General features: G+C 34.9%; 1 protein-coding gene across 1 annotated transcript; it reads right to left on the bottom strand.

The window, feature by feature from the left end:
• Window positions 1-8608: 8608 nt before the first annotated feature.
• On the bottom strand, window positions 8609-13097 carry LOC105142094 (MLO-like protein 3). Its single transcript, XM_011049552.1, has 15 exons — window positions 12789-13097; window positions 12636-12693; window positions 12344-12531; window positions 12124-12240; window positions 11254-11314; window positions 11065-11153; window positions 10859-10933; window positions 10487-10575; window positions 10303-10352; window positions 10152-10192; window positions 9858-10031; window positions 9567-9602; window positions 9386-9453; window positions 9207-9267; window positions 8609-9107 (listed from the first exon to the last, which is right to left on the bottom strand). The coding sequence occupies exons 1-15, from the start codon at window positions 12930-12932 to the stop codon at window positions 8736-8738; spliced, it is 1623 nt and encodes a 540-aa protein (XP_011047854.1). The 5' UTR covers window positions 12933-13097; the 3' UTR covers window positions 8609-8735.
• Window positions 13098-13168: the final 71 nt, after the last annotated feature.

The following is a 13168-nucleotide window of genomic DNA, read 5'->3' as shown; positions in this document are numbered from 1 at the left end:
TTTTTTTTAATAAATTAAAAAATACCAAAAATATCCCAACCGTTAGATCTAATAGTGTTTAGATCTGAGCCTTTGATTTCTTAGGATACAATAGGCTTTACCACACCAGATTAAAACCCAAATCAATCTCAGCCGTTAAAATAATCTGCCCTTCGATCTGGTTTCGCCACGTCCTCCGGTATACCGACAACTCGGTACACCGCGCGACATTAGATCGTAGCCCATTCAATCCGGACCGTCAGATCAACTTGAAGATCAAACGCATCACAGCCGCACGATCTGTTCATCCGAGATCCAGCGGTTCACCGCCTTCAGACGCACGAGTGCACCATACATGCGTCCATGCCAGATCAAAACCCAGACCTTCTCTCTCCTCTCGCCGGCGATTCTCTCTCTCTCCGCGGATCTCCCATTTCCGGCCGTCTCAAGCCGTTAAACCACCACATAATTGTGTATCGCCTCCCCCTGAGTAAAACTCCGTCCGTTTCACACTTTTTTACCTGCTAATTGGGCCGGAAAAAGGCCGCGACCGACATCGACAAATCGACCTTCAAGTCGTCGATTCTCCCTCCTCAGCCATCAACGGCCAACGAGACCACCACCATCAGAATCCTCGTCCTCAGATCTACCAGAATCGACTATCGTTTGCCAGAAAATCGCCGAAAAATTTCGCCCGTGAACAATAACCGCGCGTGAACAGTAACCGCGGGTCCAGTGGCATTTTCGTAAATTTTCGATAAATCCGAGGGTATTTCAGTCTTTTACCTATACAGGGGTACTCAGGTAATTTTTATGATATTTTATGGTATTTTTATATATAAATACTTGTAAATTTTTGCATATGAAAAAAAAAAAACAAAAGAAAACCAAAATAAATAACGACGCGGGTTTAACACCCATTTTATCATATCACTGTTCATAGGTCAAAAACCCAATTTTCAAGAATTGATATATCTATTTGTGAATGATATCAAAATAATTTTTATTTTATAAAATAAATTTTGTCGACACGTCTCTTTTATTTACAGAAAAGGACCGATGTCAAAAAAAAAAATTAAATACCAAATATGGATTATATCCATTTATTATTTATTTTGGTAAATTAGACGTAACTCTCCTTTTTAGGGATAAACGTCGACATTTTAGACAAAGTCTCCTAATTTTAGGGACTGATGTCATTTTTAACGCGTCTTCTATTTTTAGGGACCGACGTTAAATATGTTAAAAATTTACAAATAAGCTCAAAATATAATAGCATTTGAATCAAAATAAGAAAAACACACAAGTAAAGGTAACCTTTCTCTGAAAGGATGTTTTAAGGGTAGTGTCTACCTTCCCTTAATCATAACTAACCCAGTACCTGAATCTCTGGGACCAGTGTCTAATTTTGGATTTCTAGTTCCCTCAAATTACTAGATGGCGACTCCAATAAAATCTTTATTTCCCCCAATCAAATAAAAATTAAATTCCTTAAAGATCTTTCCAAAAAGTTGTTGAAATGGGTAAAGGCATGTATAAAACTGTGTTATAAGTTTATCCTTTAGTTGCTTGGCATATAGGGTAGCGTTTGACATGGCTACAGATATTTTGCATTAGCTAAGGCCAATAATACCTCTCTTATGCAAGGGATATTGTTTTATCATGACTTAGATGCCTCCATAAGCCACCACCATGTAGTTTGTGGATCATCTGCTCCCGTAATGAGCTTTTAGGAATACACAATTGATTGCCTCTATCATAACCCAATTCTGGGTTATTCCCTAAAATTCACTTTTTAAAAAAATAAAAATCAAAAAAATAAAATAAAGGCTGGCAATATGGAGAAAGCCGATGTAGAAAGATTGCAAAAATAGACAAAAATAAAGCTGCAATTTTCGAAGGAATTTCAAGGCCTAATTGTACCCTTTAGGCCCAAAAATAGAAAAATGCAAATTCAAAGGCCAAATTAAATGAGCATTGGATAAATTTGCATAAAAATTAAGTCCAATGATATAATTAAATTTTTAATGGGCCAATTTGATTTAATCATGAGCCAAATTGAATTTTAATTATGTTCAAGAATTAATTTAGGTCCAAGAAAAGGATTTAATTAAGTGTAAAAACTTAATTATACTTTAAATGGGTCAAATTAATTTTATTTTGGGCTTAATTTGTGAAAAACATTAAGTTTGGGAGTCTAATTTGGGCTTAATTGAGATGATTGGAATTTTAAGAAACCAAATTTAATTTTTACCAAGTTAATTAAGTGAAATCAGGGGTCAAATTGAAACAATTGAGAGTTTAATAGTCAATTAAGGGTGAAATTGCATAAATCTGAGACCAAGGACTATAATGAAAAATACGCATAAATTCGGGGCTAAAGTTGAAGTTTTATGAGTTTTTTTTTTTAAAACAGGTTATTGTTCATCGTCTTCCCCGAAAAGCTACTCGAGTAGCAACGTTCCAGGCGCATTTTTTGTCTCGTTTGGCCACCAAATCCGACAACGCGTGCACCAACATGTTCACCTACAACCCCTCTAGCCTCGTGAATTGTTCGGTCGGGTTTATAAGATTCAAAAAGGCTCCGTTGGTCGGCCTAAAGTGGCCACCTTGGGCAGCCTGGGATTTGTCAAATTTGGCAGTTCGAGGTGCATACTTTAAGCCAACGGCCTGGATTTCTCGAGTTAAATCAAGGGTTGAAAATTTTTCCCCGTTGAAGGTGAGATTACCCTCTTTCCATGCCTATAAATAAGAGCAAATTTCATGCTCAGACGAAGAAGAAAATCGAACCCAAAGTTGGCCAAAAATCAACTTTTCTGCCTATTTTTCCTGCAACCAGCCCCTTGTTTTTTTTTCTCTCTATTGTGGCCTCCAGCCACCACTATTGACCTCACCATCGTCGTTCCCGTGAAACACCACACCATCATCCTCACCTCTAGAATCCATAAAACCACCTCACCAAAGCTTGCAACACCTCTCTCTCTCACTCTCTCTCTCTTCGCTACAAGTTTTTTTTCTTCTTTTTTTACTTCCTCCGACCGGCCTCCACCATTGCAGCAACTAGCTCACTCTGCCAGCCTCACCGCCTCCAGTCACACCGTGCACCACCAGCCAAGCCGCTAACTCTCTCCACGCCAAGTAATTCTCTCTTCCCTACTTCACCTTTTTCCTTCTTTGTTCCTCGTAGCCACTGCATGCAGAATTCATTTATACATGTAGTGGCTAATTAATTAGCCATCTGTTTGGGCTAGGCCAATTCTGGCCCACCCAAGAGGCTGGTCTAAGCTCGACCCAAACCCAAAAATCCTGGGTCAAAAACAACCCAACCCATTTTGGGCCAATTTTGGCCCACTTTTCATGGTCTGTGCTTGACCCAACCCATATGTTTTTAATATTTAAATATTATATTATATTATATTATATTATATTATATTACTTTTCATGGTCTGAGCCTGGCCCAACCCATATATTTTTAATATTTAAATATTATATTATATTATATTATATATATATATAAACAAAAAAATTCAAAAAAAATTTATAAAAATCATTTCAAAAACTATGATTTTCTTAAATATTTTTCTACCAAGTTTTCTTAATATTGGGTTGTATACTTACATGCTAAGATATAAGTCTAATATTAAAATGCCTGGTTTTCTCCGAAATATTCAAAAACAAAAACAAATATTTATTTGCATACGGCCAAATCCTAAAGAATTTTTCAAAGATGTTTCAAAATAAAAAAAAATTACATCTTTTTTCATGATTTAAAAATCCAAAAAATGGATAGCAAACTTTAGAATGCAGACTTTAATATTTGTGGGGTGTAAAATTACACGATAAAGTACACCCTCGGGTATTAAAGATACAAGGTGTAAATAAAGGCAATTTTAAAATTCAAACTTTAGAATGCTTAGGATTTAACCCAAAGAGGTAGAGGCTCCTTCATGAAAAGAGATCTGTCTTGAACCTTAGAAAAGGCCAACGAATAGAAACTCGACCTAGAAAAACAATCAAACAAATAATGCAGCTTACTTAAGGTAGGGTGCACTAGGGTGATGCGTCTTCCCCTTGCACAATCAATCCCTTACTCAAACTCTCGCAGACCATAGGTTCTTAGTAACCATAATACTAGGTGGCAACTTCAAAGAACCAAGCAAAACACAAATAATAACAAAAAAAATCATCACCCGATGCCGCGTGGATTTTCCGACATGCGACAACCTCAAAATAAATACCCCTCTTGAATATGTATTCTTCATAAAGGAGTCTCTGCTAACATTTTACCCAAACATTGCCAAAATCTCCATCATCCTCATACAATTCCTTAAGATAGTCAAAGCCTATAATTTTAGTTTACATTATGACAAGTAGTAATACCCTTTAACTTAGAGCATCATCTATCTTACTTAGCTAACTTAGCTTATCTTTCAAAGTGAAGGTGAATTGTTGTATGAAGGCACCCAACATGTCTACATGTGGTTCATGCTACTCTTGCTATTAATGAATTATAATACATAATAATCACTGAATAAGATGAACTCCCTTTGTACTAAGTGTTGTAACCCAATTTTGGATTCACTAAAATTTTCTCGAATATTATTTTATTTTATTATTCATAAAAAAATAATAATAAAAAGTTTAAAATATATTTTCTCGAGTCAACTGCATCTTTCAATCAAAACCGAGTCCACCTGGTCAATACTGGTTAAACCATGTCGATCAGGATAAAAAATGAGTTTCGAGCCCTTTCGGGTCAAAACCAAGTCCACCGGGTCAATACAGGTTAAACCATATTGATCGGGATGAAAAATGAGTTCCGGGCCATTTCGGGTCAAAACCATCATTTTCGATCAAAACTGAGTTTTCTAGGTCAATATGGGTCCCACCATGTCGACCAGGATGAAAAATGAGTTTCGGGTCAAAACCGTCATTTTTTGTCATAACCGAGTTCACCGGGTCAATATGGGTCCCACCATATTGATCGGGATAAAAAATGAATTTCAGGCTATTTTTGGTCAAAACTGTTATTTTTTGTTGAAAAAACACAGTCCACCGAATTGATACCCATATAAAGATTTTTTAGGTAATTAAAATTGATTTTTAGTGGTTGAAAAGCTTTTTCTAATACTGATTTGAGTTTTTAATTTCACCCCTATAAATAAATATTATTATTATATATAATAGAACAAAAAAAATAATACAATTTTGTCAAAGTAGGCGGAGGATTTTTATCGATGGTAGGCGGTGCAGTTGTGCATTGAAAATTTTACACAATCCGTGATTTCTTGTCCCCTGTCATTCGCTATAAATAGCCAATGAAACCAAGCTAAAAGAAAAAAAAAAAAAAAAAAAAAAAATAAATAGCCAATGAAACCAAGCTAAAAGAAAAAAGAAAAAAAAAAGAGAAATCTGAATTCGAGCGCTTACGTGCAACTATTTGACATTGTTCATTTTATTTTCTACTTTTTCCTCACGCGAGTAAGCTATTGATTTAAAAAAAAAACAATTTGAAAAATACCAAAAATATCTCAACCGTTAGATCTAATAATGTTTAAATCTACGCCTTTGATTTTTTAGAATACAGTAGGCTTTACCACACTAGATTAAAACTCAAATTCATCTCAGCCTTTAAAATAATCTTCCTTTTGATCCTATTGCGTCACATCATCAGGTGTACTAAACACTCAGTACACCGGGACACCATATCATAGCTCAGCCCATCCAGATCATCCAATCATCTTGCAGATCAAGTCAATCACAGCCGCACGATTAGCTCATCCACGATCCAATGGTTTACAGCGTTCAAACGCACCGGTGCACCATGTACACGTTCGCACCATAGCATAATCTCAGAGCCCCTCTCTCTTCTCGCAAGCGATTCTCTCTCTCTCCTTCGATCTTTCATTTTCTGTTGTTTTAAGCCGCCAAACCACCACAAAAAGGTGCATCGCCTCCTCTGAAGCAAAACCTCAGCTGTTTTACACGTTTTCACCGCCAAATCTGGCTGAAAAAAGGTCACGACAAAATCGGCCAACCGGAGCTTCAAGTCGACGATTCTCCCTCATCAACCATCAACGGTCATCAGCTCACCACCATCAGAATTCTTGCCCTCAGATCTACCAGAATCAACCATCTGTTAGCCGAAAACTCGCTGGAAAATTCTGCTGCCTCCAATAGCAGCCACGCGTGAGCCACACGCGTCGCTAGTGGCATTTTCATAAATTTTAGAGAAATCCGAGGATATTTCAGTATTTTACCTATACAATGGCACTAAGGTAATTTTTTATGATTTTTTATGGTATTTTTGATATTTTTATATATAAATACTTATAATGTTTTTCATGTAAAATAACAAAAATAAATTTAAAATAAATAACGACGAGGGTCCAACACCTATTTTATCATGTCACCATTTGTGGGTTCGAAACCCGATTATCAAGTATGGATATACTCATTTCTCAATGATATCAAAATAATTTTTGTTTTATAAAATAAATATTATTTATCGACACATCTCTTTTATTTACAGAAAAGGACTGATGTCAAAAATGTAAATACCAAATATGATTATGCCCATTATTATTTCTTTTGGTAAATTAGATGGAACTCTTCTTTTTAAGGGCAAATATTGATATTTTAGACAAAGTCTCCTAATTTTAGGGATTGATGTCATTTTTAACGTGTCTTCTATTTTTAGGGACCGACGTTAACCATCTTACTTTTTTTGCAAATAAGCTCAAAGTATAATAGCATTTGAATCAAATGAAAAACACACAAGTAAGGGTAATCTTTCTCTGAAAGGATGTTTTAATAGTGGTGTCTACATTCTCTTAATCATAACTAACCCAATACCTGAATCTCTGGGACCAGTGTCTAATTTTGAATTTCTAGTTCCCTCAAATTACTAGATGGCGACTCTAATAAAATCTTTATTTTTCCTAATCAAGAAAAAAAATTATTCTTTTTGTTAAAACAAACAAAAACGAGTAGAGTCATCGTCCGACGTCATATAGCAACACTAAGTACTGCTCTCAAACCTCTAAAGCTCAAAACACAACATATAGTTCAAGCTCATAGGTGGACCATTTCTAGCAAGCTTTATTGAGTGTCTCATTGTAGAATGCAATGGGTTTGCCTTCTTAAGATAGGACAACACCAATACTCATAATAGACACATCACATTTCACTTTAAATAATTTATCAAAATCTGGTAATGCTAAAATTAGGATAGAAGACAACTTTTCTTTAATAGACGTGAAGCTTTGCTCTACTTCAGTTCCCAAATGGAATTTCCCCTTCTTCATACATGTAATGATTAGTGCAATGATTTAATTAAAATTTCTGAAAAACCATCAGTAAAATGTTGTAAGGCCATGGAAGCTACGCACCTTGCCAACATTCTTTGGAGTAGGCGATTCCCAAATGGATTGGAATTTTTTTTGTCATCGACCTTAATTCCATCAACACTCACAACAAATCCCAATAATAGTAAATTGTTGGTCATGAATTTCATATAGAGATATAACTTGTGTATATGAAAAAGCTCATATGATGGTTATGTAAATAATCTTTAAATTTAAGATCATTAAGTTATCTTATATAGAAAATGTTATGCTTTGATCCTACTATAAATTGTCATAATTAAGGGTAACAAATGAGTAGATATTGAGTATAATATGAACTATAAGAAGATATTTAAGTAATAAAGAGATGATTCATCACCTTATGTGAATTAATTAGAATAATATTTTATTTATTCTTGAATAACATTGATTGTAAATCATTGTGTGAGGTGGAATAAGATTTGAAAAGAGTTTTAACATATTCAAATAATCAATGACTCTCGTGTTGAGAACAAACATGATTTGACTAGGTAGACATACTTTATGCTATAATGTTTACATCATAATATTGTTAATGAAGAAATGATAATTAAACTAAGAACTGGTAACTAAAATGTTAAGTTAAATCACATATGACTTTCCTATTAGTTTAGGGATCATGACAAGTTATTAAACATTGTATTTGATCTCCAAATATAAATCAATTAATTATTGAATTGATAATAAATTAAATTTTTTAATTTATTTAATCCTATTTTATTTGGAATTCTAATTTATATTTGAGCCAACTTATCAGATAACCTAATGGATCACACACATAAGAAGTATTAGTCAAAAATTAAACTATGATGATTAATCAAATATGACTTGATCGTTAATAAGTTTTAGAAAGTGGAGACTAGAATGTATTTAATACAAGGAATTATAATTCTAGATTTAAGGAAAAAAAATAGAGATTTGATTGAATAATTTTTAAAATTATTCTGAAATAATATATGTGATCTTATTTAAGAGACCAATTAATATTTTATAATTTATAAGGTTTTTAGGTTTTCATATAAATAGAATGTTATACATAGAAAAATTATATAAGTAGCATAATACTTAATCAAACATAAAAGAAAAGAGTTGGCATTCAAGAGCATAACAATTCATCTTTTTAAAAAAGATTTAGAAAATTTTTTATTAGTGATTTGTATAGATTAATATTAAAGGATAGATTCTTAGATCACCTGCGGATTAACATTAAAAGACATTAAATTTATTGAAAAAATAATCAACTAATAGTTTAGAGACGTAAATGTGTTCTTTTTTCACAAATCTATCAGTAGATCAAAATATTACGAGGGCAATGAATTTGTAACTTACAAATATGGGGGCCGGGGAAATAATTTTTTAGAATGTAAATATCTATGTTTGATTCTTGCTTAGATCAGGCACACCAAATATTTCAATCACAGTGGATGGAACCACGTGTTGGGAAATTTCTTGAGCACCATCTTCAACTTTCTCAATTTGGCCATGGAATGAAGGGATATCACTTAAAGTTGGATTTCTTAAAAGAGAAGGGATGACATCTTGAGAATCATTTTGGCTATGATGATGGTTGTTATCTGAGAGGGAATCCATGGTTCGGTTGCTAGTTGATATAGGGGAGTGATAATTAGATAGTGAAAACTCTTGTCTTTTTTCCTTCATCTTCTTCTTGACTCCACCGTGCCATTGCTTGATAGCGGTAGCTGTTTGCTCTTCCAACATTGCACCCTTAAATTGTGACCCCATCTGTTTACATACAAATTAAGTTTTAGTGCATTTCCAAGATTAACCATGTGATTATATATATATATATATATATATAAAGAAAGAGATATGGATGGATACCTGGGTTACTAGGGCATACAGAGGAAGAGTAATGTAACTACACATGATTTGAACAGTCACCCTGGAAAGACATACACACATAACAATTCCTTATGCATTGACAAATAAAATAGTCGAGATTGAATCATTTTTTTCCAACAAGATGAATGAGAATAGTAGGGAAGGGAAGTTATGCTCACGCTAATACAACCCTAACAACGATGATCTCTACCCTTTCATGGTAGCAAGAGTTTATCCCAAATTGCAGCTGAGAATTAACAAAAACAAGGAGAAAAATTAGATATTTGTCGTAATGTAGGGTCATACTAAGTTGGATTCATAGTGAAAACAAAGGGAAGGGAAGTGGTGAAGGAATACTACCGTGACCCAAACAAAAAATGCGAGCTCGAACGCGTTCTGCAGGGGTGCGGAAGGGAAGAAAGTAAGTTCACTAATAATGCAGTGATCATAAACAGAACTTGATTTTAGATTTGTATCATTACATTTGATTAGTATATCGTGATAGAAGAGACAAATACAGAAAAAAACATAAACATATTTAGTTGAAGAAATATAAATAAAAATATAAAATAAATTACATATTATTTATATCTTTTATGTCTCAAGACAGTAACCAAACACACACAAAATATTATAAATGCATGGACATACCATGAATAGAGTATAGTGTATAAGAGACAAGACATGTTTTGGATGACTGAACCAGAAGAGACTGTTATTTGGTCGTACTAGAGGAGCTCCCTTGATTACACTACTTCGATCATGGATTTCAAGAGCCATTTCTGCTACTACTACTTCAAGTTTGGTTCCAAGAACCAGCACTATCTGCAAACACATAAAACCACTCCTTTAATTTAATTAATTAAGAACTATTAATTTCTATTACATCAAAAGATCATAAGAATGAATAAAGAGAAGTTTGAATTTATAGTAGGAGTAACGTACTAGCAATGGGATAAATGATACCCAAAGATATACATGCCAACCTGTTTTTGTTCACACACAAACACATACAAGTTAATTAATTTAGAAATGATAGGTTTTTTTTTTAATATTGAAGAAATTAAACGAAAAGCAGAAGCTAGCATTAATTTACCATGGACATCCACTAGCATGAAGATGACGACTAAAAACCACATCCAGGGACTGTGAAAAAGCAATAGAAACAGAAGATTATGACATAAGAACACGGATGCATGCAGTCACAACGGTGCTCGCATTACTATATCACCATGTATGTATTTATGGCTTCTTGAATAATTATTGATCCTTCAACGTACCTAATGCCGACTATTTCTTTGAAATCATAATCCAGCGATCGTTGTATGTACCTTTGGAAATTGAAGGAACTGTTATTGGGCAAATGAGCCTGCAAATATATAGTTATTCATGAATGAATTATCAGTATAAATCTTGATTCTTCTGTGCTTATTTTTATTTTAAAAAGCATACTGTATGAACTAATCGATTCTTCTGTGCTTATTTTTATTTTAAAAGGCATACCGTATGAACTAATCTATATATAGCTTACTCGCAGGCAACACGTAACAAAGAAGGATTGTAATAATATATAACAAGATGATGATGATAAGGTTATATATAATCAAGGGCATGATCATGAGCTAGGTGGAATGAAAGCATGAGAAGCTCACCGCCAGGAATCCATGGCGCAGAGTTAGATAGTCAACTTTTGCCACTGGATTGAAGAATTGACGGAAAAAGCATTTCTGTAATTGAATACAATCAAGCAGTTAAATGTTATTTTAACCTACGATCCAGAAATACACACACACACACACTATGGTTGTAGTTAAATATAATGACGATGCGATCAAAAAAGAAAATGATTGGTGCTTACAATCCAGAGTTGGGTTGATGTTGCTGCGAAGGAACCCGTGTGTCTACGTGCAAATGTCGTTTGCCTTGTGTACCGAAAGCGATTAGGATCTACAATAAAAGAAACAAAAAAAAAGATGTTGTTGTTGGGCTATGTTTTTATTTTAAGAGAGAAAAATCGAGCTAAGAGGCAAAACAATAATTTGATTACCATTGGCAGCTTGGTATTCCACTGTTTGAGTCTCTCGCTCCCAAGCTTTCCAACTCCTCATCTGTTGATTAATCAAGTATATCAATCGGTCAATAAGAGAATTAGGGCAGCAAAACCTTCATGAGAAGTGGATCATGCTTAGCATTAATTATATATTTTATTCAACAGATCGGGAGGACTAATTAAGAAGAAATAGATTGCTTTTTCTTTTTTTTTCTTTTTTCCAGACAACGCATGGAGTACAGGAAGTCAAGGACAAGACCTGGCTTTATGAAAGCTTGTTTTGTGTACCTTCTCGGCAACTTGGCAAGGTCTTGTCCAAATAGTATACACAAAACAAGCCTAGACCATCTATATATATATATATGTCCAAACCCCTTCAAAAGAACATAAAGCCAGGTCAAACAAGTGTCCACAGATTCCAGTATCTTCTTTTGCATGGTCAAGTCTTTCTATTCGATTTTTACATGCGATGATGATGTGACTGTTGCCAATAATCTATTTTTATTTGGGAGCGATGGGTTTTTTTTTTTAATAGCAATTTGTTTTTTGTATTTGAAACAAATTCAAAGTCTTTTCTATTTGACAATATATATGTGTGTGTGTGTGTGTGTGTAAAACAAATTGCTATTAAAAAAAACCCCATCAGTTATATTATCAGTTATATTATTGTTAGTTCTCTGCCCGTGAATTAATATATTTTCAAATTAATTTTTAATACTAGAGAGGAGATTTTTATATATCATATAACGAGAAAAAAGTACTTATGTCGTAGTAACTGATCTAATGCAAGAATTATCAGGTTTCATTTAAAGTCTGAGAGAGTATGAATGCGATGTTATTACAATACAGTAATGTTAATCATGTTACCTTTGCCCTTCCTAAGGCCATAGTAAGAACGGTGTAGACTATTTGCATGATTGCCATCACTAAGATGAATATATTGAGCTGATTGACCCCGCTTTCTGATATAAGAGATGTCATTCCCTGAAACATTTAATCCACGTACTAGTTAGTACTGTTCTGTTGTTTGTGTGCGGGGCACCGCGCAAATTAACAAGAAATCCTGAGATGGGATGTGTGTGCAAACCCTTGAGCCACAATAATCCGAGCCGGATTCAGCTGCCAAGATCCTCTCTTGTGTTGCTTTGGTGGTTTTGATTATGGTTTGACGGCATGGTAGCATCCTGTTTGCAACCTTGTCCGGTATGCAGATTTTGATGATGGATCTTTGAGTTACTGTCAAAATGAGTGACATGAACCCCAGCACCATAAGCACTGTGTCCACCAGCCAAACAGAGATCGTCGTCAGTCCCTAACCAGGCCATAAATTATACGGGAGAATATTTAACAGCTCTAGCTATCATAAGCGAGCTGATCACCTGATTTGAGCTTCTCCAAGGCCTCGTACAAGGCAGTCTTTCTACTTTTTTTCAGCCACTGCAACAGTACAATTAATGGTGAAGGAGGTTAACTTGAACTTGAAATCACATGATTTTCTAGTGCTTGTTGTTGGTGGCAGAGAGTTGACTTACTTGGCTAAGGAGGTGGATCAGGTACTCAATGAATATGCCGGTGAAGATGAAGAAGAAGCAAACGGTTGCCAGAGCCCAGGTGGGGGTGTCTTGCAAAGAGCGGTATGGGGTTGAGCCTGTACTGCCCGCTCCTCCCACAGCCATGGCGGTTGCTGCTGCCGCTGCCTTGTTCTTGGAGGAAACTTGAACAGCGTGGAGGGTGAGAGGTAGATATAAAGAGTAGCATAGCGGGGCTTGCTTTAAATTTAAGGAGAAGGAGACCGAGGACCGAGCATTGATTTGGGGAGGAACAGGACAAGGAATTGTTCAACCGTGGGAGGCTATTAACGAGACTTGGGCCAATGAAGCGTGGAGGGGAGTGATGGAAGCCTGCCCCAGTG

Source organism: Populus euphratica, unplaced genomic scaffold (genome assembly GCF_000495115.2).
Source record: "Populus euphratica unplaced genomic scaffold, PopEup_1.0 scaffold268.1, whole genome shotgun sequence".
NCBI lineage: Eukaryota > Viridiplantae > Streptophyta > Magnoliopsida > Malpighiales > Salicaceae > Populus > Populus euphratica.
The sequence above is the reverse complement of the archived record's forward strand: the minus strand, read 5'-3'. Positions and strand labels throughout refer to the sequence as shown.

Excerpts from the sequence above, each read along its gene's own strand:
- LOC105142094 (XM_011049552.1), bottom strand. The coding sequence starts at position 12,932 with ATGGCTGTGGGAGGAGCGGGCAGTACAGGCTCAACCCCATACCGCTCT. Across the intron at positions 10,193-10,302 it reads CATGCTAGTGGATGTCCATG|GTTGGCATGTATATCTTTGG; the intron begins GTAAATTAATGC and ends GAACAAAAACAG. Across the intron at positions 9,108-9,206 it reads TGTATGCCCTAGTAACCCAG|ATGGGGTCACAATTTAAGGG; the intron begins GTATCCATCCAT and ends GTATGTAAACAG.